The sequence below is a fragment of the Harpia harpyja genome, chromosome 9 (genome assembly GCF_026419915.1).
Source record: "Harpia harpyja isolate bHarHar1 chromosome 9, bHarHar1 primary haplotype, whole genome shotgun sequence".
Lineage (NCBI taxonomy): Eukaryota > Metazoa > Chordata > Aves > Accipitriformes > Accipitridae > Harpia > Harpia harpyja.
In genome coordinates this window covers 44,872,577-44,895,998 of record NC_068948.1, presented here as the reverse complement: position 1 = coordinate 44,895,998, position 23,422 = coordinate 44,872,577, and the positions used below count along the sequence as shown (strand labels likewise).

At 38.1% G+C, this 23,422-nt stretch overlaps 1 protein-coding gene across 1 annotated transcript in view; it reads left to right on the top strand.

Moving 5' to 3' along the window:
* The window catches only part of MED13L (mediator complex subunit 13L), a 206,540-nt gene extending 184,431 nt beyond the window's left edge, over window positions 1-22,109 (top strand). Inside the window, exons 23-31 of the mRNA XM_052798138.1 lie at window positions 2,373-2,561; window positions 5,402-5,625; window positions 6,084-6,226; window positions 7,980-8,138; window positions 9,171-9,347; window positions 11,615-11,769; window positions 15,046-15,207; window positions 17,311-17,423; window positions 19,233-22,109. Of these exons, the coding sequence (XP_052654098.1) occupies window positions 2,373-2,561; window positions 5,402-5,625; window positions 6,084-6,226; window positions 7,980-8,138; window positions 9,171-9,347; window positions 11,615-11,769; window positions 15,046-15,207; window positions 17,311-17,423; window positions 19,233-19,365 (1,455 nt within the window). The 3' untranslated portion in view covers window positions 19,366-22,109. The remainder of the gene's footprint in view (window positions 1-2,372; window positions 2,562-5,401; window positions 5,626-6,083; window positions 6,227-7,979; window positions 8,139-9,170; window positions 9,348-11,614; window positions 11,770-15,045; window positions 15,208-17,310; window positions 17,424-19,232) is intronic.
* Window positions 22,110-23,422: the final 1,313 nt, after the last annotated feature.

Here is a 23,422-nt window from a genome sequence, read left to right as displayed (position 1 = left end):
TAATTTAACTATTGTATTGTTATTTTCTGCTTCTTAAAAATAATTTACCATGTAACTTGGCATATAATAATAGTTAGTTACTATGGAATTACTTAAGAATTGAATTTGTGTAGTCAGAAGCAGAGCTTGGCCTATTGCCCAGACTGCCGGCATTTCGCCATGCCTCCTCTTTCACAGTGGCTCAGTCTAAATAAATGGGGGGGAGAATGGGAGGCCAGAGATTACAAGCTATGCACATACATCTGCAACACGTGCAAGAAGTGGCACGTGAATGATTTCTGTATACATTTTAATTGAAATTAAAAAAAAAAGAATTGGAAGTTATTACAGCATCTCAAATTGGGCATGGAAAACATTTGTCATTTTTGGTAATCTTGACCTCATCGTTCCCTGAAATGATGGGGGAAACTGTCACCAAAATATTTCAGGCTTTGAGATGAACTAAAAATCAGACTCATAACTTTGTATGGTGGCAGACTGCAGGCAATGTAATTGATTCAGGCCTGAAGATACTAAAAATAAAATAGCCCCTGACACCGCAATGTCTGAAATACAAGAACATGTAAACTGTGTATTGAAATTGTATCTTAGTCTGTATAACACAACTAATGGGCTCACCAACTCTTTCGAAGTACTGTTTATTTTCCGGGCACTTAATGTTTGTTTCTCAAAACGTGGCATTTTGCCACTTTAAGTCAAAATAGTAGACAATTTTCTCTAAGTATAGGGTAACATGATATAGTTACCAGCACAATATTCTCACAGCTGTACATAGTATACACAAATACACAGTTATTTCAAAATAAATCAAACCCAAATGTTTACAGATTTATTACAATTCATATATAGAGTGGAAAAGCCCAGCTTCTGAAATTCTTGATACAGAAGTTGTCTTTTAAAAACACGCAGTCGCATTTAATAAGTAGAATATGCTACCAAGGTTCCAATGGTTCAAGCAAGAACGATGGAGTAGTAAAAGTTTTGTGATACTTAAGTTTTATTACTACTGAAAATATTTGTTAAAAGAATCTGCTTGGGTCTCATAGTGTTAGAGATAAATATTTTGTATTGACAGTTTCTGCTCCAAAGATCTCACTGTTCAAAAGAAAAGACGTTTCCACAGCCACATCTAGGGCACTGTATTTCTCAACAGTACGTTAAAAAAAAAAAAAAAAAAAAAAAAAAAAGAGTTTACAGGGATTTAATTCTGATTTTTAAAAGGACTTGAACTGAAAACATTATTTTTTTACGCTGTGTTTACTTAAGGAATGTTATGCCATTTCTCCTATCTGTTCTTGTTGTGCAGATGGGTCTTAACCACCAAACTCAAATCTCATAGGCAATTCTTACTGTAGTTCTGTTTCTTGGTGGTTGAACATGTAAATTTAAGTGTCTTGCTCCACATTACTTTCTGAAACAAATAAAACTGAACAGCAGCATAAGATTGCTGAGCTTCCACAGTTTACTAAATTGAAAAGGAGAAACAACCACATAAATCATTGTAATAGAATCTTAATTCTGCTCTCTACAATCTTCTTTAAGAATGACACCATAGTGCTGATTCCCACATGACCAGCAAACAAATATTAATTCTAACCACAAACTATGGAAGCCAACCTGCCTAAACACAAAGTTCCGAATACCGAGATTATATAGTAAAGGCTACCTGCAAACGAAGATGTTGATCAGAAAAAGAGTTTTAAAAATTTAAAGGTGTTTGAATATGGGTGTTTGGCTTGGGACTGAGGATTAAAAAAATAAAAATGAAAACTACCCCCAAGTCTTAGGCTATTGCTTTTAAAAGCCACTAGTAGTTACTTCTTGTGGTATACTTTGATAAATGTTATACTTGTAGTTAATTATGTGCCTTTCCCAAATTGCAGTATGAATGAGAAAGTGGACTTCAGAAAAATAAGACTTGACTGGGGAAAATAATCCGTTCTTTTTGTGTAGTTGATTGGGTTTCTCATTCAATGACGTTTATATTACAGAAAGCAAAATTTGGTGAGAGTTTCTGGTAAGCTGTGTTTGCTATTGTGTGTCAGCTATTACTGATGTATTCTAGTACTATTCAGTTGTTGTTGCCCTGTAAGAAGACTCTTCAGTTCAAGTCTTAGCTTTCTGAGAGATTTTGCAACCTTAAATGTATCATTATAATGGAAACAGCAGTTTTGTATCAGGGAATATAGTCCCTGAACGTTGCAGCCATTCAAGCAAAAGGGCAGTCGCCCTGATAGGATACTGTAATGCAAATAATTGAATGCCACATACAAAGCGTCAGGGTTGTTAAATGGCTAATGAATGTGTGAGTCTGGTTTGGTATTAATGAACAGCTCTTTGAAGATGTTTTATTGTTTATATGAACTATATAGATTGTGCCTTGCCAGTACATGCTGCAGACAATGAAGGATGAACAGGTTTTCTACATTCAGCACTTGAAGTCTTTGGCATTTTCCGTGTACTGCCAATGCAGGAGGCCACTGCCCACACAGATTCACATCAAGTCTCTCACAGGCTTTGGGCCAGCTGCCAGCATTGAGATGACCCTCAAAAATCCTGAGGTTAGTACTGGTGTCAAGAAAATGAAAGCCTGCTATTAAAGTGTAACCCCTTTTCTCAAATATCAAAAAAAGAATAGAGAAAATAGTTTTTGGAGTATTTTTTCAAGGTATAGAAGACAATGATAATATAAAGGGAAAAGGTAAGCTAATACTAAATAGAAAATAGTATGAAAAATGTCAGACTACTTGCTTTCAAATCATTTTAAGCTTCTGGTTTTGAGTCATAAAGTAAAAGGTTAAAGATCAGTGTGAAAGAAGAGAAAATGTATGTCGTTACTTGGGATTCTGAGACATTTTGTAGTTTTAGTCTATAGTACTCCTGCAAGAAAGTGTTTATGTCCAACCCTTATTTATATACACGTACGTATGCATATATATGAATTAAGTTCCTGTGCCTAATTACAGATACCATACTAACTCCCTGACGAAATGGAGAAATCCCCCTATTTCAGTGGGCTTATCTCTCATCTGTTTTTCAAACTGTAAATATTTAAGCCCTGTTTCTGGAATTTCAGGGATTTCAAAAGAAGAATCCATTCTACTTTCCGTGAATGTTTTTCATTCTTTGAAAGATAACGATGACTGTTTTATTTAGATTTAATGGACCAACTAGACAGTTAAACACTTACCTTGGGATAAAGGCATGCTTGTTAAGGTTTAAAAACCTAGTTTCAAAATCATCATAAAACCAACCTATCAGCAAGTTTCATTACTCACGTAAAACCAGAAGCTCTCACTGAAAATTTATAAGAGCAGTATCACCCCAGGCATCTCCTCTTCACACTCTCTCCTCATACTTCCCTCAAAATCTGTTCAGCAGGATGGATTTTGCAGCAAGTTACAACAGTCATACTACAAGCTAGGTGTAAGGGGAAGAGCAATAAACTTGCAAGACCCCTGCAAGCATCTCCCTCCCTTTAATTAATGTTCCTGCACTGTTGTCAGGGCGGTATACTTCCAGAAAGTGACATAAGCAGAAATACGATACCCCTTAATGTCTCTAAGAAAACACTGTAACTTACTTTTCCTCTAAGCTGATTAACTTGCACTCTGCATTTCATGTTTAATTTCCTGAAGATACAAAAGACACCAAAACGGGGGCTAATGTTTCCATGAGCAGCTTGCATTTAGCATACTTAATTAATCAGATCTCTACTTTTTCCATTTTACGTGCGTTTGCTATCAGTCTGCAGTGCAGACTTCCAAACATTGCCTGAAAAATTAAGTACCCTGACCGTTTCTAAACTACCGAGCACGTCTGGTCAGGCCCATCATGTTTTTTCTTCAGAGAGGAGTTATAAAGCAAAGATGGGTTTGGGGTCAACCATCTGGAAAGCAGCTTTGCAGAAGAAGACCTGGAGGTCCTGTTGGACAAGACGAATGTGAGCCAGCAACGTGCCCTTGCAGAAAAGAAAGCCAACAGCAGACGGGGCTGCATTAGGAAGGGTGCTGACAGTAGAGCAAGGGAGGCGATTACTCTCCTCTCCTCAGCACTGGTGAGGCCCCACCTGGAATGTACTCTGTCTGGTTCTGGGCTCCTCAGTACGAGAAACGCGAACGTATCGGGGCAAAGCCAGCAAAGGGCCACAAAGATGATTAAGGGACCGGAGCGTCTTGACAACTGAGGAGACGCCGAGAGAGCTGCAGTGATCTAGCCAGGAGGGCTCTGATTGATAAATGTGTATAAATACCTGATGGGAGGGAGTAAAGAAGATGGAGCCAGGCTCTTCTCAGTGGTATCCAGTGATGGGACAAGAGGCAGTGGGCACAAATTGAAATACAAGAAAATCTTTTTAAATGAAAAAAACACAAGAGAACTTTTCGACTGTAGGGGTGATTGAACACTAGAACTAGCTGCCCTGGCAGGCTGAACATCTCCGTCACTGGAGATGACATCCAGTATCACTCTATGTCCAATGATGCAGATACTCAGAGAGTCCTGGGCAACCTGCTCTAGTTGACCATTTAAGCAGGAGGATTGGACTAGATGATCGGAGGTCCCTCCCAGTCTCAGCCTCCTGTGATTTTATGACTTTTTTTTTTTTAAATAAAAGATGGATTTAATAACTTATTACTGTCAGGCTCTGCAGGAGGGCTGCATGTGTATTATTTACAATACTAATTTGCTTCTACTTATTGTTAAATGGAGTTGAATGGCCTTGATTTCTTATAACCTTTTGCAGGTTGGTTTTCTGAGGGGTGAGGGGTAGTTTGTCTCTTAAAGAAAAGCACTATCACATGTACAGCACATCTGATGACTTAGTTCTGTTCTGATTCAAAACCCAAAGTGTTTCTGAAATTAAACTGTGAGCTATAAGACTTAAAGAATTTCTGACATCATGCCTGATGTTCATGGAAGTATGTTATACCTAATGCCTAGGTAGAAAAGTGTACATGAAGTCTGAGCTCTACCTGAGCTGAAGACCTTGGTACCTCACATCAGACTGTGCTGTCCACTGTTCTGTAGGTAGTATATGAATGGACAGAGGTGAGCAGACGGCATCAATTTTAGCAAAAGGATATACAGAGCAACAGGTTTAAGCTCCTGACTGTTTCAGAGACTGGTATCACCCTGTCCAAAGGCTGTTTTCATACCTTAGTTTCCCTGGATATAAAAAGAAATCTTTAGATAAGGTTTGAAGTGCATCAGTTTTAACTAGCAGAAATGAATTGTCTATAACCACCCTTTTCCCAGTATCTCTGTGGACTACAAATTCCTTAAATTTATTTATTGTTTCAAACTCGCATTTTTCTGTACTCACTGCCAATCTGTGTTTGCGTGTTTCTTGCATTAGTTTTTGATGTATCATCTGCTGATGATTGTGTTGACTTTATTGCAGAGGCCCAGCCCAATCCAGCTATACTCGCCTCCTTTCATATTGGCACCCATCAAAGACAAACAGACAGAGCTGGGAGAAACATTTGGAGAGGCCAGTCAGAAATACAATGTGCTTTTTGTTGGATATTGTTTGTCTCACGATCAGCGTTGGCTTCTGGCATCCTGCACTGACCTTCATGGTGAATTGTTGGAAACCTGCATAGTTAATATTGATTTACCAAACAGGTAGAAACCTTTACTTTTTACTTTATATCTAGGTCTGTAGTTGTCATCCCTCTCTCTCATCAGTTTTTCATGTCCCTTCTAATAATGTGATCCCTTTCCTGCTGATGCGATCATGATAATGTTACATTTCAGTTGGCACTTTTATAACTTTTAAACTCCAGAGGAAAAAAGTTACTGGGTTACATTTGTTTTACAAATGCTACCTACAAATCTTACCTTCAAGAACAACTGGCGTGTTGCTCAGCACATTGACACCTCTTGCATGGCACTGCAGTAATAGTACTGAAAGCAGACACATACTTTTTCTGCTTCTGGTTAGTAAAAGGTAAGCTAGGCACGCCACAGAACTGTAAGAACTCCTATAGAGGGTAAGCAGTGAAATAACCATACAGAATAGAAATCTGATATTGTCCTCGATGGTCACCTTACTTGTTTTTTTCTTCTTCCTTAACCTCCAGGTCAAGGAGGAGCAAGTTGTCTGCACGTAAAATTGGTCTGCAGAAGCTGTGGGAATGGTGCATTGGTATTGTACAGATGACATCACTGCCTTGGAGAGTTGTAATTGGGCGGCTCGGCCGCCTAGGCCACGGGGAGTTAAAAGGTATGAGATGTCAGTGCTGTCACTGCCGTCACTGCCGGTGGTTTTGGAATGAAGACATGGCCTTATTGCGCAAGGCAGAATGACTTACAGAATCAATCACAAACCTTTAAAACCAGAAACTTGAGAGTGATAATCCTACCCTGGCACTGAATTTTTGTATGGTTTGCATAAACAATTTGCTTGTTTGTACACTGGGTTTGACATTACTCCCTCATGTCTTGTAGATGTTGTGTAGATTAACTAGTATTTGCACAGTGTACTTCCAAGTGGAAGTCATGGGGTTTGTCACATGTTAGAAAAAGATGTGAACAATAGTTATCCTGTTACAGAAATAGAAACAAGATTCAATTCTGATTCCTAGACTTAAACTAAACAAACCAAAAATTATTGCAAAAAAAAGTTACTGAACAAAAAAAAATCAGTTTTTTTTTCTGTGGTATACAAAACTAGCTGATAATCTGTGTTAATCAGCAATAAGGCACTGCCTGCAGCCTGCCAAGAGTTCCCAAGATTTAGCATTCCTAACAGCTTTGTGGGAACTGAAAGGGAACTCTGGAGTGGTTTAGGTATAGGTGCCGTAATCCAACAAGGGTAGGGACTGCCTTGCTTCACTTCAACAGTGAGTCCTCTCGCTAATTTAAATACATGCATTCAGCATCTTTTCTGCCATTTCTAATGGCTGTGGCCACTATCCAGGTTTTGTCTGGTAACTGATGGAAGAAAATGGGATTCTGAGAGGGTGCTCTCAGTCTTCACCCATCTCCTGAGTTGGAACATGAAGGTAAATTAGACAGGAGGATGAGTGTTTGTCCTTTTACATTAATAACTGAAGGAGACATGAATTCCTCTAGTTAGCTTATTTTAAGAGATTCTGTATTTCATGAGATGGGAAGAAAAAATTAAAAACAGTGCACAATAAATAACAATTCAGTCTGCAAGCACAAAGAAATACTCTAGGGGGGAAAAAGCAGCAATTAAATGCTTTCTCCCATATAGTACATGCAGGGAAGAAGAGCTGTTGCCTGCCCTGTTAGGGGAATTTGGTATCCATCTCACACACAGAAGTTAAATGGAACGAAGGCAGGAAAACAGATTAAGAATTTAATCAGCAACTCCCTTCCTCTGTTGGGACACATAATGTCATTTAAATGGCTAAATGTAGTTTCTTGAATGTATATCTGCACCTCCACTGAAATCTGCTTTATTTAGTGTATTTTACTCATAACAAAGTTTAACAAAATTTCTCTGATGTCAAGTGCGTGAATTCATACCTCTTTGCCTATGTTTCAAGTATTCCAATTATGCAGCATGTTAGATGAAAACAGATGTCCTTTTTTCAGAAAGAATCAGTGCATTTCAGGAAAAGATTTGTATGTAAGTAAAAAAAACATTACAAAATCTTAGAAAAAGAACTCTTAATCTGTTGCCCTGTTTCACATCAGGTAAGTACCTCCTACCTTACAGGTAGAATGAAAGACTCATTCTTAAAGAAACACATCATCTTCAGTGATTTGTCAGAGTAATGCAGCTAGTTCACGGGAAGACCAGCACACTACCACAGAATAAAATACTCAGCAGTAACTGCTTGAATACCCAGTTTGCAGAGCCATACACCTTGTTTACGTGGGGAGGCAGTCCAGAATAGTACAGTGTTAAAGAAACGCAAAGTGTTATTAATATTTTGCTATTTTCAAGCAAGTGCTGGCTATTTCAGAACTCCATTCTGTTCTACCATAATGTTTATTCATTTCAGACTGGAGTATCCTCCTTGGGGAATGTTCCCTGCAGACAATCAGCAAACAACTAAAGGAGGTGTGCCGCATGTGTGGCATCTCATCAGCAGACTCTCCTTCTATCCTCAGTGCCTGCTTAGTTGCCATGGAGCCACAGGGGTCATTTGTTGTGATGCCAGGTAAATTTTATCCAACTATTTAAATGCCAATGCAACTCTTCTTCTTTTATCATAGCTATCACATAAGCACAGCAATTTTGGGAGACTTTTGAGTCCAACAAGATGACCTTGACTAGCATGGCTAAATGTGGTAGAAAATAAGTTGAGACAGCCCAATTCCCAAAAATACTAAGAAGAGATGCTACATTGGGAGTGTAGGCTCCTAGGGGGAAAGTTCACTGTATGCCACTGTCAAACTGATAACCTTTTCCCTGGGGAGGTCATGTTTTCAGGTAGACCAGCTCTCATCAGCTGAAAGGTGATGTTGTAGACACCCTCATGCAAGGAGGACATGCAAGCAGACACTGTAAGAGTCTACAGTGTGAAAGAGTAGGAGTCTGTATAGATGGGAGTAAGGATAAACCTACTTGCCTTTGCACATGCTTAAGTTATTTAGAGAATTCCATTACAAGCTGCAGTCCACAGAGTTAAGCTCAAATAAAATTAAATTTTGAGGTTCCCTTTACTTATTTGTTGTATTACTTAAGCACATATTTTTTAATGTACGTGGTGACGTATCGTTACAAACTACTCCAGTTCTTTAAGTTTAGAAAGAAAAGATTACTACGTGGAACAGAATTAAACAAGCTTGAAAATTACTCATCAAGTTGAATAGTTTTCAAAGCAGAGACTTTGTAACATGAGAAAATAGAGGGCAAGTTATGCTTTTTTCATGTCAACCAAAGTGGGGTTTATTTCATAATTATACAGACATGTGTGTCAAAAATAAATTTAACTTGCTCATTTAACAAGTAAATCTTTGATTAAGGGTCAGCAGAATGAATGGAAAGGTGGGGCATTGTATGGAAATTCATATAGCTAAATATTATCTATATAACTTGTGATCTTAATTTCAAGCTCTTCTAGTAATTTATTCTTTTAAGATAAGAACCTTTAAATATGTGAATTAGCTTGCAAATCCAGATTAGATGCACAGAAATTTTTTGAAGATGATGCAAATTAATGTCTCTGCCGTTGCTTCTGTTCTGGAAGATGCTGTCACTATGGGGTCAGTGTTTGGCCGGAGTACTGCGCTGAATCTGCAGTCATCTCAGCTCAATACCCCTCAGGATGCCTCCTGTACACACATCCTGGTTTTCCCAACCTCTGCTACTATCCAGGTAGCACCAGCAAATTACCCCAATGAGGATGGATTCAGCCCTACTAACGGTAAGTAAGCACTTGTCTAGCGTAAGAGGTGAAATACTTGCGAATGCTCAGTCACCTGTTCAGAACATCAGCAGAGCTGTACCGGTCATGAATAAAAAAACTACGCAAGCGGACCAATGTTCTCCCACGGACCCCATACTACCCTAATTTACTTTAAAGAGAACACCGCTGTACTTTATAGTTACAGAATAATATATTAAGTTTTTTCTGAAGTCTGTTTTCAGATAATCATACTGATTTATTCCAAAAGTGATAGACCAATCAATATGCAAAATGGCACAGACTACAAAATGCTTTTTCTTGTTGTTGTGACTTCATCAGGCCAACTTGTTTTTTATAGTAGTGGTTCGCTTCATGCCCTGTTGTGTACAGAGCTTTTGAGGAAGGAGGTACTTGGTTTAGAATTTTAATCTTCCTGTAAAGTAGGCAAAGTACATCAACCTGCGAATTCTCAATGTTAGCAGTGTGCTTTTTCAAGTGTATTTAACCCTATAAGTTTGTGTCAGGAAGACCCTCGTTAATACTTTATATCAAGTAAGTATTTTCCTAACTGTCTTGCCATAAATCCCTAAAAACGATTGTAAGATAATTTAAACCAAGAGTAACTACAAACATTTACAACAGAAGTATTTTATGAAGAGGGAAGTTACAGTATAGAGAGGAAGAAAGGCCAACTATTTTTAAGGAAAGAGTCTGCTTTGATCTGTTCCTCCTGGAATTTCAGTGGGCCTCACAGAAGGGAAGTTACTCCTCTTAATACTTAAGCAGCTGTCCTTTCAAGGCCTCAGAATCCTGACTGAATGCTGTGCTGACAAATATTTAACCTGCGTTAACCTGCCCTTTAGTGCTTCAGATGCTAATTAGAATCGGGTACAAGAACTGGCGTTTTCCAAAATGGTGTTAAATTTAATTTTCTTAACTCTGTTCTACTTAATGATTAAACTGCTTCCTATGCTATTAGCCATCTCATTTATGCTTTGGAGGCTAAGCAGAGCATGACATTAGTTCTGTTTTGTTTACTGAGGTTGTAGGACAGAAGTTAATAAACTTAAGTGAAGTTAATTCATTGCTCTTGCAATCCAGTGTTTCTCTTCAGAAGATGAAGAAAAACAACCACCTGCCTATTTCAACACTAGGACTTCAGGTGAAATTAGTTCAAGGCACACATCCTTTGCCATGCAGAGTAAATTCTTCTTTTTCAAGAGATGTCACTTACTTATTATTATGATATGTATGTAGAAATGCCTGACTTATTTAGGGCTCCATGTGTTTTAGTATAAATTCGGCTGCAATTCTAATTAATCCAGCCAATTCAGACAGCTCCCACTGTCCCTTTCTGTGCCCTAAAATGTACTTTAAATGTCATTATATTGTATAAACTTCTTTGCCTGCTGAGAAATCTGGACAAGGAGAAAAACCCTATAAACCGTGTTGTGAGGCTTCTAATTTTTTGCTCTGTGTTTGTCTTAGCTTTCCATCATGCAAATTACTCATGGTATCATAACCTGTGTTGCAAATGACTGAGTGATGGAATGTACTTCTCATAGAATGCAAATACATTTTCACTGTATTGCTATGACCTTCCCCCATATTAACATAAACCAAATTAAAATATCAAGTTATGATAATACAACTGTATTTAATTTGAGATGAAAGTAAAATATTGAAAGCTGCATTGTAGGAAATCCTGGTGCAGTATTTGAAATAATGGTGAAGGTTCATTGCCTGTGAGTGTGGAGCAGGCCTTGCTGCCCATAGTGATTCTGTGAGCAATTTCCTTGAAGCTGCTAGGGACTCCTCCCCAAGTATTTTGAGCAAACATGCCAAAGTGCTGGTGTGTAGCACTAGAAGCCTAAAGAGCAGCACCTGCTGAGCATAACATACGTAGGTTTGTTTAATGTATTTCAAGTATTTTGTTAATGGATTTCTGTGACCAGCTACAGCGAGGTGTCACTTTTTCTGTTACAAAGTTCAATTTGGATTTTTATTAAGCTGGTATGACAGGATTTTTGTTCATTCTGTGACCACTGTTAAAATTTATTATTTCAATAGAAGTCTGCCAACTTTCCCTTTCAAGTCTGTGTGGTTGCAGTCAAAGGTACTAAGAAAGATTAAACAGTAAAATGTTTCTCTCTGCTTTCATCTGTCTCAAGAGTATATAAAAAAAAGAGATGATAATAAAGGGGGATGGTAATAAATTACAAAAAACACCTGACAAAAGCAAGTACAGCATGTTGGAAATTATTTCTCTTTCTTTTCCTTTTCAGATGACATGTTTGACCTCCCATTCCCAGATGACATGGACAATGACATTAGAATTTTAATAACAGGGAATCTTCACTCTTCACCAAATTCTTCCCCAGTTCCTTCCCCTGGATCACCATCTGGCATTGGAGTGGGATCTCACTTCCAGCATAGTAGGGTAAGGCTGTAGGACTTTAGGGTGTATGCTACTTAAAAGAAAACACAATAAAAGACAAATCCTCCAACAAAAATCTCTTTTTCCTGTAGATTCTCAAACATAATTAGGTCAACAGCAAGCAGAAATTAACATTAGGATTGCAGGTGCTGGTTAAATACTATTGTAGAAGATGCCTCTGCCTTGACTGTTTACATCTGTAAAGGTAATTGTTAGTGTACAAGATGATTGAGAGGGAGAGGAGGAGGAGAGAGAAGCTGTATTTTCATGTGGCAGAGCCATATCTATGACCCTGTATAAAATTAATCTGTATTCATCCCTTTTTTTCTGGAAAATCATATGTAATGTCCCTGGCACAAAGTGACAAGTCTTTGACAGAAAGGAAGGTATGACAGCTCTGTTTACATGAATTTCTAGGGGAGGCAAGACAGATAATTCTCCTAATAAGAAAACCCTACCCATAGAAACTCTGCAGGTGCTGGATGTTTATGCAAATGTTGTTTTCTTAGTAAAAATTAGCCCAGAGCACATAGTGATGTAAAGTTATTTTTGTTTGAAGTGGCTTTTACAAAGTTGGTTCCAAACACCAGTGATTACTTAAAATGCAAATTATTTTTGGTAATTCAAGGTATTTTTTTTTGAATCAGCTTTAACATAATTCAGATCATGTTTGGTAGAACTCTTTTTACTTATACATTTAATTGTGTAAGAGGCTTAGCTGTACTCTTAAAATGGTTTCTGTCACAGGTATGCAGAAGTTTGACGCTTCGTAATTTTCTGTGGAGAAGTTTTATTCTAGAAATAGTACATTTAAAGCAGTAGCATATTACTTCTTTACTAAATAATACAGTATTTTATTAAAGAAACAGGCTAACTTTTCTACAAGAAACAGATAACCCCATGCATTTAAAAGTTCTGGTTTAGTGATCTGTAATAACTTAAGTAACTGGATCAGGATCTGTGACTATCACTGGTGGCTTTAAACACTCTCAAGAGAAACTATAAATCTGGTATGAAAGGAAGTACAGAATAAATACTTGAGGCATATGTACAGCTAAGATACTTGCCTGTGAATGTTGCCACTCACTGATCAGCCTCTGTAACAAAGCACTGCATTTTTCTAAATGTACATAAGGTATCTTAAGAAAAGAATTCTCACTCCCTGAAAATGACTAACTAAATGGTGTTAGTTTCACCACCTGGAAGGAAAAAGTCCTGCCTGCATTTTCCTTGCAACCTCTGCCAAAATGCTTCAATGGTCAGCTTAATACAGTCTGTAAGTGAAAAATTACTTCTGCATCAGCCACAAAAATGCTAATACTGTATTTTGTGATCTCAGTACACACAACCACCTCACCTTATTTTAATACTCCAACCCGCTTTTCAAAGGCTAAATAATTGCACATTACTGTGACTTGGTTATTTCAAACTGGTATGCTGGCAAATTAAGAGTTTTAAATTCTGTTACTAAACCCTCCAGCCATAAATCACAACTCGTCACTCATTACAATTTCTCTCTCTCATTTAGTTCTTTCAACAATCTCTATTCTCTACCACTTTCAGAAATGCATTTACAAAACTTACTCTCAATGGAACTCCATCCAAGTGGCTTAAGAACAGCACTGAAAGGTTAATGACCAAATTGCGTAGAGACCCGGACAAGCCATTTCTAGATGAACCTGTCATAGTAATTCAGTTTAACCATTAACAAGGGCCTAGTAATTGATGTGTAATTTTTGGTTTTAAAAAAGCAACAGCGTGTGATCATTACCTTGTGGGTCGGGGAAGGTCAAGTCTCCATCCATGTAACCCATAATTGATTGCTGCAGTTTAGCAGTGTAAGTCCTGATTGCTCAGCAGCCAGTTTCAAGGTTTGCTGTTAGGCTTTGAGTGCCCACAGCCAGGTGAACTGCAGCCTTCTCCAAGCTTTATGGAGTGTTTAACTTTCTTTGATTCCTGATCAAGATATTACTGTTGGGGAAGGACCTGCTTGAAAGGACTAGCAGTGAAGGCTTTGTGATTAAGCTGGTTTCTGTGCAGTGGAATTTTTTTTTTTTTTTAACCTATTGACTTAAAAGATATTTACAGATTCAGTGAACTGCAATGCCAGTTCTTCTGGGATAAGTTAAAAGCTAAAATACTTTGCAGGCTGCTTCTGGGTTTTTCCTCTATGAAATAGAAGTAAAAGCAAAATAATAAAGGATGTTTCCAAAAAACCCAAATGCATTTAAAATAGGAATGTACTCTAGACTGGAATAGCAGTGACCCTTTTTCATACCTAAGGGGAGACCCTTGTAGATAGATAAGGATACCTATACACACACACAGAGGATGATGAGGTAACCAAGCTTACACCAAGCATTCCTGTCCAGCTGCCTCAGGTATGGAAGGTTCATCTAGGTTTTACTCTACAGAAATAAAATCACAAACATATATGCTGACAGGCAGCAACTCAAAGTCTGAAGAAGTTAGTTTTACAGCCAGTTTCTCATTGTTTAACTCTCTCCTTTCCAAATAACTCTTTTGTCTATACGTAAGAATACGAGTAACTAATACCGCAAAAATACAGTACATAAATAAATGATACACACATTGAAAAGCAGTACAGCTGTTTCCTTTTCCCCACACTTCCCCTGCTTGGTAGTACAAATATAAACAAAGCATAGTATCTGCTGTCCAAGTGTCCACAGCAACAAATAGCAAGTGTAGCATTTTTTTTTCCTAAGCTGTCAATGCAACTAACTGAAAAAACAAACATAACCTTACATAAAACCTACAAAGGTGCAGATACACACTCAAATATGGAAGAACAGAGAGTAACACATCCTTCCACTACCTGAAGTCAGGAAGATCTACAGCACAAACTGCTGGCTTTGATATGTATAGGAAAAGCCTATGAGGCATTATAAACAAATTCAACACTGGTGTACTCTCTGCATGCACACAAGCAGCTGCTCAGATTCATAGCCAGATCCCAGTATCTCCAAGTTACTCTGTAGCATCAAACTCCACATGTAGTCAGTTCAATTTAGGAGGTTAATATTGCCGTTTGGGAATCTAAAGTGATTCTGGAACATAAGCCTGGAGAACCCAACTACAGGAGAAAAAGGAAGGGATTAGACAACTCTGACTAAGATTCATGAATGACTAAAGGATAGCTCATTAATAACAAGACAGAACTGGATTAAATACTGAGTAATTAGTAAAGAAAATTAATGTCATTGGCATGGGGTGTAATGACATCAAACAACAAACCTGCCTTTTCAACTCTTCTTTCAGAGCCAAGGGGAACGTCTTCTTTCCAGAGAAGCGCCTGAAGAACTGAAGCAGCAACCTCTTGCTCTTGGATACTTCGTATCAACTGCCAAAGCTGAGAATCTTCCACAGTGGTTCTGGTCATCCTGTCCTCAGGCACAAAACCAGTGTCCCCTCTTCCTGAAGGTCTGTCTTGGTATCCTTTCACAGGGAAAGAGAAGCAGCACTCTATTTATATACTCTGAATTTTCTTTGAAAACGTTGGCTTTGCACGTTACCACAACTGTGACAATACTGGAAACGGAAATGCAATTTTAGGTTTAAATTTACTTAAGATAGCTGGCTATTAAAACTTAATTCTCTGTTGCTAAAGCCCTTACCTGAAAATGGAATAGGTTGGCAGCTTCTAAATACAGAATCACCAAAGCTGTATTTGGTATTACAGAAGCATCCCAGTTTTCGTTTTCAGTCAGCCTAAGACAGGAGGGACATACCTTCTATTCTGCCATAATCCAGTTATGACACACAGATTAAAAGTTAGAAAGGAGAGTAGCACCTCCAGATAAAGCATTTACTATCCATTTCTATTTCCCTAGTTGTAGAAGTTGCACAGTGGAGTCTGTAGTGTCAGAAGGAACCCGATACCTTCCATTCCAGAATTGCAAGTACTTGCGAGATGTGTACAGCAGAGTTGGTTCCACTACTAGGGATTCACTGATCCCTGTAGAGTATCATGCAGCTTCTTATTTGAATGAATCAAAAAAATGGGAACTAGTGAATATGGAAAGAAGGTAAAAGATCTGCCTTGAACAGTATCACATAAGTATTCAAGCAAACAACACATAGAATAATAAAGTTAGTACCACTTACTTTATCTATTCCCAGCTTAATTAACAAATAGTAAACATTTTTGCAAGTCTCAACTAAATTTCCTCATCCATGTCTATCAATTATCAAAGCATTCAGTATTTCTCAATTCTCTCCTCATGCAAAAAAAGCACTTTTAGGACTGATGTTAACAATGACTTGCAGTCAGCATGGCAGGCTTTATATTCAGTATAGCACCTCCACCAGCAAAGTACTGAACCTTATTTCTTATGCTCTGCATTCTTCATGGACAGATTTTCCTGAAGTTACATGCTTTTCTTTAAAGCGACAGAATGGAGGGCTCAAAATAATATGAAAAATAAACCACCATGTTTTTGGAGCTAGAGATGAAGCTTTATGCTAAATGTAAAACTACCTTTTTTTTTTGTGAATGCGTAATCCAAAGACTGTGTTTCAGTTCCAGCAGTAAAAACAGTCAGCAGAGCTCCAGGCAACTTTATGAATTCCTTCCATAAGCTTATACTAGATTTGTACTAGAGAGAAGGAGCCACCACCCTTCCCTACCCCACCACCCCCCAGCCCAACACAATTGCTCTCTCAGATCTAGGCTGAATTAAATGTTTAATTTGACTTGGAACATACTGGTTTGGTTTGGACAATTTTTAATAAAAGCAAGGGGCTGAATTCATGCAGTAACTTGTACCCTGTTCAGTGAGCAGGTGGTGCTCTCTCCTTTATGCAGCACAGCGCTGCAATTAGGAAACTTGTATGGCATGTCAGGCATACAGATTCAAGTCATCTTTGTCTGATTTGGATTAAGTATTTTTGAGCTGAAGTATTTCAGCTCTAATGTGCGTGCCATAATTGGAGGAGTATAAATTGGAGGTTTTGCCTCAGCAGGCTGCACAGCATATTAGGCTACCCACTTGAAAGGGTTACATGGTTGCTCTACCCCCAGCACATGATCAATACAAAATCCCTTTCCTACTCCTGTATAAACTAGCGCACAAGCCTTGCTCCAGAAGAAAGATGAGACAGATGGAGAAAGCATACCAGCAGAGAGAAGGACAAAGGCTGCACTAAGTGTTCTGGTCAGACACCCCACCTCGACATGGTGCTCTGTGATGGGTCTCCTGCTGGGAGTTTGAAGACTCAGGATGGTTTGTTACTGCTATACCAAAAGAACCACTGACACATCCCAAGTGTTTCCCCTCATCACTTCTTCCCTCACTATCATTAAGAACAGAATGCAGCACTCTTCTTTAAAGATCCTTGATTCCAGTCAAAAAGAGAAGTCAGTTTATTCAAAAATGTAGTCATTGTGGAACTCGGAAATACACATGGTCATGGTGGGTTCAACAAAGAATTGCCAATTTTCCATTGGACAATTCAGAGTATATTTGTTCACTGTGAATCTTTTGCTATATGAAGAGTTAATTTATGTTTTTTTCCTTTACACAGGCCTCATTACATCACCATATCTCTGTAGCGCAGACAGATGAGCTTCTACCTGCCAGAAATTCTCAGCGAGTTCCTCACCCCCTTGACTCTAAAACTACATCAGATGTCTTGAGGTAAAGCCTTTTAGGTTTTGCATTTCCTCCCTAAGGCTTATGGGGACTGAGCTCTGAAATTTCAGAGGGACCTTTTCTTTTCAGCCTGGCAGAATTATTTCTCAGCTTTATCAACAGCTTATAACTCTGCTATGCCCTACATGTGTCTCAGAGCAGTGGCCAACTCCTATTGCAGCTGCTACCTCCACCACAAGTGAGCCGGACTTTGAGGGTTACTTCATCAGTTTTCTGTACTACTACATAAAACTATGTAAAGGACACTTAGAAACAGCTTTGCCTTACCAAGTAGACACCTTGGTTTGCCTCCCAAAGATTGTTCTGTTTACCTGGTGGTCTAATCTGGACTGTGTCAATAATTATTTTTACTCACCAAACCAAACTGATTTATAGATGGAGATAAAAGTACTCTCCTGATACCAGTATCTTAGGAATTGGGATATAAAGGAGGCACTCTTCCTGAATTGATACAGGGTTGCATATCATATTGTTGAAGATAACTAGAGGACTGTTTGCCTCCATCCCACCTGTTGGGGACTGAAAAAAGATTTGTTTTATGAGACAGCATACAGGGTTGAACACACCAGTGAACAAACACATACATTAAAGCAAGTAGACAGTATCAGCAGAATAACATTCATGAAGAATAATCTAAGAACATTGGTGCTGTATGTATTATTCTAGAAGATCTGAATTTGCATCCTTTTAGAGGACTGAGCTATCACAGCTGTCCTGAGGTACTACTGTCTTTGTTTTGAGTAAAAGGATGATGTAATGCACAGGGAAAGGACAAGATACAACAGACACAAGTTACAACAGGAGAAATTCTAATCAGATACAGGATCACACAAAAAGCCTGATCAAATACTGGCACAGGTTGCCCAGAGAGGCTGTGGAACCTCTGTCCTTAGAGGGGTTCAAGACTCAAGGCTTTGGATACAGTGGTATTGGACCCTCTCTGATTCCTTAATCTCTACTATGTATTGGGGAGGGCTGTCCTGGTTTCAGCTGGGATAGAGTTAACTGTCTTCCTAGTAGCTGGTACAGTGCTATGTTTTGAGTTCAGTATGCAAAGAATGTTGATAACACTGATGTTTTTCAGTTGTTGCTCAGTAGTGTTTAGACTGAAGTCAGGGATTTTTCAGCTTCTCATGCCCAGCCAGCGAGAAAGCTGGAGGGGCACAAGAAGTTGGCACAGGACACAGCCAGGGCACCTGACCCAAAGTGGCCAACGGTGTGTATTCCATACCATGGGACATCCCATCTAGTATAGGAACGGGGAAGTGGGGGTGGGGAATCGCTGCCTGGGGGACTGGCTGGGTGTCGGTCAGCAGGTAGTGAGCAATTGCACTGCGCATCATTTGTACATTCCAATCCTTTCATTATTGCTGTTGTCATTTTATTAGTATTATCATTATTAGTTTCTTCTTTTCTGTTCTATTAAACCGTTCTTATCTCAACCCACGGGTTTTGCTGCTTTTCCCGATTTTCTCCCCCATCCCACTGGGTGGGGGGGAGTGAGTGAGCAGCTGCGTGGTGTTTAGTTGCTGGCTGGGGTTAAACCACAACAGGGCCTACATTCAAATAGCTTGGTTCAAGTTGAAACATATTAAAACTAAAAATTCATGCTTCCCCTTCCCCCCTTTTCAGTGAGTTTCCTGCTTTGCCAACACCACCACCTTTAATACAGCCAGGCTGTATTGTATGTCCAGGAGAAACCTGAGATAAGTTTAAGTAAATCTTCTAGAAAAGACAAGAAGGAAAGGAGTAAACAATTCCAGTTTCATTTCTCTCTGCATTTCTCTTCTGCAGGTTTGTTTTGGAGCAGTACAATGCACTGTCCTGGCTTACATGTAACCCTGCCACTCAGGATCGCAGCTCCTGCCTTCCTGTCCACTTCGTGGTGCTCACTCAGTTGTACAATGCCATCATGAATATACTTTAATAGATAGAAAAGCACTTGTTCTTCTGGCTTATTCTCCCCTCAACCTGAGAAACGTGCCACAGTCTGCAAAGATCACAATTTTGCTTCTCTTCAGACCAGTCCTGTGCTGTGCTTCTGTTCCTCCAAAAGCACATGTGAATTCTGCAGTGTTCAAAACAAAACTACCCATTAACATCTCTGGCAGCTTCAGTCCAAAATCTGGGAACATCCAAGAACAGTGAACACAGAGTAACCTCAAGCCAGTGTTAGTTTGGTGGCCCAGTAACTACTGGTCAGTGTGATTTTTTTTTTTTAATATTTTATTTTTTTAAGGAAGACTACAGTATCTTTTTGCATTAGGAACTCTGAGAAACAACCAAGAGCAGTTTCAGCCCTGCAAGTAAAAATACCTTGTAGTGACCAGTTTGGGTTGTCCAAAACTTATTTTGGTGTTTGATCATCATAAACTGGGACTTTGCAGGAGAAAAAAAAAGCCCACACAGTTGTAGTCTCATATAAATATTGGAGTTTTCTGTCTACCTGGAGTTCCTGTCAGAGTGGATTGGGATGAATGCATGCATTTGTTACCTGTCCATGTAGATATGAATGGTCTGGAGATACTTTATTTATTTTTAGGTTTGGGGAGGGGAGGGATTAAATTATAAAGGACCAGGAACAGTAGAATATCTTAAAAATCCAGCTCCGTTCCACTGTAGGGTTATTTATCTACATACCTCTCACTCTTCTGACCTAGAAATCAAAAATGAAGCTAATAACAATCAAAGTCCAAGCTGGGAAGGGAAGCGTATTCTGGTAAGGATATACTTGTATTTTAAGGAATTCTCACCTGCATTTAGCCTGGTTAAAGCAAGAAATGGCCAGTGTTTAATGAAGGATAACACTACCTAATGGAAGAAGAGCGAGTGAGAGGTAGGGAGGAAAAATACTTTAAAGCCCAATGTAAGGGCAAATGGAAAGTGGTAAATTAATCTATTGTAGAGCTATGATTGAAATATATTTCCAGTAAATTTAGTGATGCTAGAAAACTATTTACTGAAACCCAAGTCGCCCTTTAATTCTGGGCAGACTCGTCCATGTACATATCCAAAAATATGGTTTTTGTTTACACTAAATCAGTTACAAATCTGGTGTATTTTTTCTGACTATAGGAATATTATTTCAAAGAAATAATTTTTAAAAATTATATCATTAAATTAGTACTTGAAGTTATACCACTGTGGTGGAAAAGTTACTTTGTTTAGTAAAATGATTGCCATTTTAAAGGTTAATGGCTAATTGAAGTATTTTTATGACTCCTTCATTCCAGGCTTCAAGGGGTTTATATTTAAACTCCATTTTCTAATGTTTGTTGTTGCACTGTGCAGCAGGCATGGACTGCCTTATGTGAGGGGTCGGGCACTTTGATCAGGCTGTGTGACCTAGTTATCTATCTGTGGAGAAAAACCTACAAATTTTAAAGTTCTTCCAAAAGACTTTCATGTTCTGGTTAAAAAAAATGAAATTCTATGATTTTAAAAAGTATTTTTCTTGAGATAATGTAACATTTAAAACAAATTATATAAAATAAAAAAAAAAAAGAATTGCTTGTGTAATGAGAAGGTGAAGTCAGAGAAGTAGCCTGTAAATGGATTATTTCATTCTCTGCACCAAACCTCCCATGTGAGTATCCTCTTTGCAATGTATAGGTTAAAAAAAAAATCTGATATCAAACCATTTGTATCTAATGTGTACAGTGTAAAATTGACTTTAAAAATATTGCAGTACTATTTTTTCTTAATCAGAAAAGAAAATTCTCAAGGCCTTTTGAAGAGCATAAAAAGATGAAGATTGTAAACTTGTATAAAAAAATTTAACTTGGGGAGGAAAAAAATGTAAAGTAGACATTTGTAATCTTTTACCATTTGGGGGTTATTTGTTCCCAGGAGTCATCTGAACTTTGAATTATTATTTTGTTTATTCTTTTTAAAGGGGCCGTTTTTATCCAGGGGCATTTCTTCCCCAGAAACCTGGTTCTAAGCAAAAATTAAAAATAAAAAAAGGGCAGCAAGGAGTAGTTTTCATCTGGTGTCTTTTATTTAATTTTTTTAAGTTAAGAGAAGCTGGTGACATATTTATACGTTTTTGTGCAAAATAAATGAATGGCAATAGATTTTAAAGAAAAATCTTATGTACTTCAGTGTGAAAAGTTCTGTATAATATTTCCCTTAAATATGCATTATTTTACTTGTGAGTTTTTTACTGAATTAATCTGAAATGTACAAGCCCTGGCTTTCCTACAGAGTGAAGAAAGTTATTTTATTTTTTTTTTTTATTTCTAACTTTGGAAATTCATGCCTAAATCAGAATTATTATTACAGTTGTTTGAGCTAAAGGGAGAGGGAGGGGGTGGGGAATGTCCAGCATGCTTGTATGTATATTTCAGAACCTTTTTTAAATGTAAAAGCTGTACATTTCTGGGGAGTTCTGAATTTCTTTTTGGTTTTGTTTTTTTTTTTTCTCTGAGCATTTTGCAGTGAGCTTCTTTTATATATAGCCGACAATTTGAAAGAAAACAAAAAAAAATGTGAAGTTCATTTTAAATCTACAGTATATCGCTGGTACAATACACTAAAAAAAGACTTTGATAAAAAGAAACAATAATAATAAAGACCTCCATTTTAAATGTCATTCATATATACCTTGTGGATGAGAGCTATATACTTTTACACACTTTTTTAGATGAATAAATTATTGAATTACTGAAACTGTTGGTGGAGTTTTATTCTTACAAGTATTTTCTTTAACTCTTAAGTTTTAGCATTCCTAGTGAAGGAGGGCTTGCATTACAGGGTACAGATTCCATATGATATGAATGGAACTGAAATTAATTTAAAGGCTCTTAAATATTTATTTACTCTGGAGACACACACTGCTGCCTTCCCTGAATTAACCCAGCACCTGCCTGCCTTTTCAATTTGCTGCATGTCATTGAAGGTATAGCTTTGTCAGACTCCCTTTCAGAGTAATAAGGCTTATGAAAAGCTATAAAGGTTCACACTGCAACAGTACTTTTCTTTAAAATTCAAATCAAAGCAAAAATAGAATAGTCATTCTATTTAAAATCATGTCTGTTGTGAGAGGAAATTTGGTGCCACTAATGTAAATGCAGAGATGAACAGATTTAAAATTCTGCCAAATGGGGTGGGTGGAAGCAACCTGGGATAATCTGCTGACACACAAGCAGTAGTTGCTTTACATTAGCAACTCTAATCACCGGAGCTTCATCAATTGCAGATGAAACTTCTTTGTACACAGCAGGTAAGTCTTTAACAGGAGATTTCAATGGCATATCTGTCTTGTAACCTCCTCCCCCCTGCAGCAGGATTACTGATAGGGTAACTGAAGCACAGTCAGCCCCAGATGAAAGAGGAATATGAAACCAGACTTGCTGCTGCCAGTTGCTCAGAGAAGCTGTAGAATCCCCATCCTGGATGAGCTGAAGATTCAACTGGACACATCCTTGAGCAGCCTGATGGAATTATACCTGCTTTGACCAGGGGCTTGGTTGGACTGTTAGACTTCAGGAGGTCCCTTCAAACCAAGACATTCTGTATTTAGCAGGTTCATTTCTAAACACAGACATGCAAAAAAGTGATAAATTAACAACTAGACCCCAAGCCCCTTCACAGTGCTACACCTTAACCAGACCAGAGATCTATTTTGCATTCATCTCCCATAGGAATAGCCCTGGAAAAACTTAAAACAGAATCTTCAGATAACATGTAATTTTCTGTATTTAAAGAAGTGACAAATCTGTGATGTCCTTAAGTATATTTTAAATACCATATCCCTTGCTTTACTCTTAAAACAAGAAAAAACAACAGCACACTACAACCTGCCCCTTCCTTTCTTTCCAGTTACAACTACACCATCAGCTATGCTGTGCTGCTGGTAGGAGCCATCTATTTTCAGCAATGGTGACTGTCAAAATGAGATGAGAGAGTTTCTGCAGACCCCAAATGCTTTTAGAACTGATCTTTGTAGCTCGCTGTCTTGCAAAATATACTAAAAGAACTCA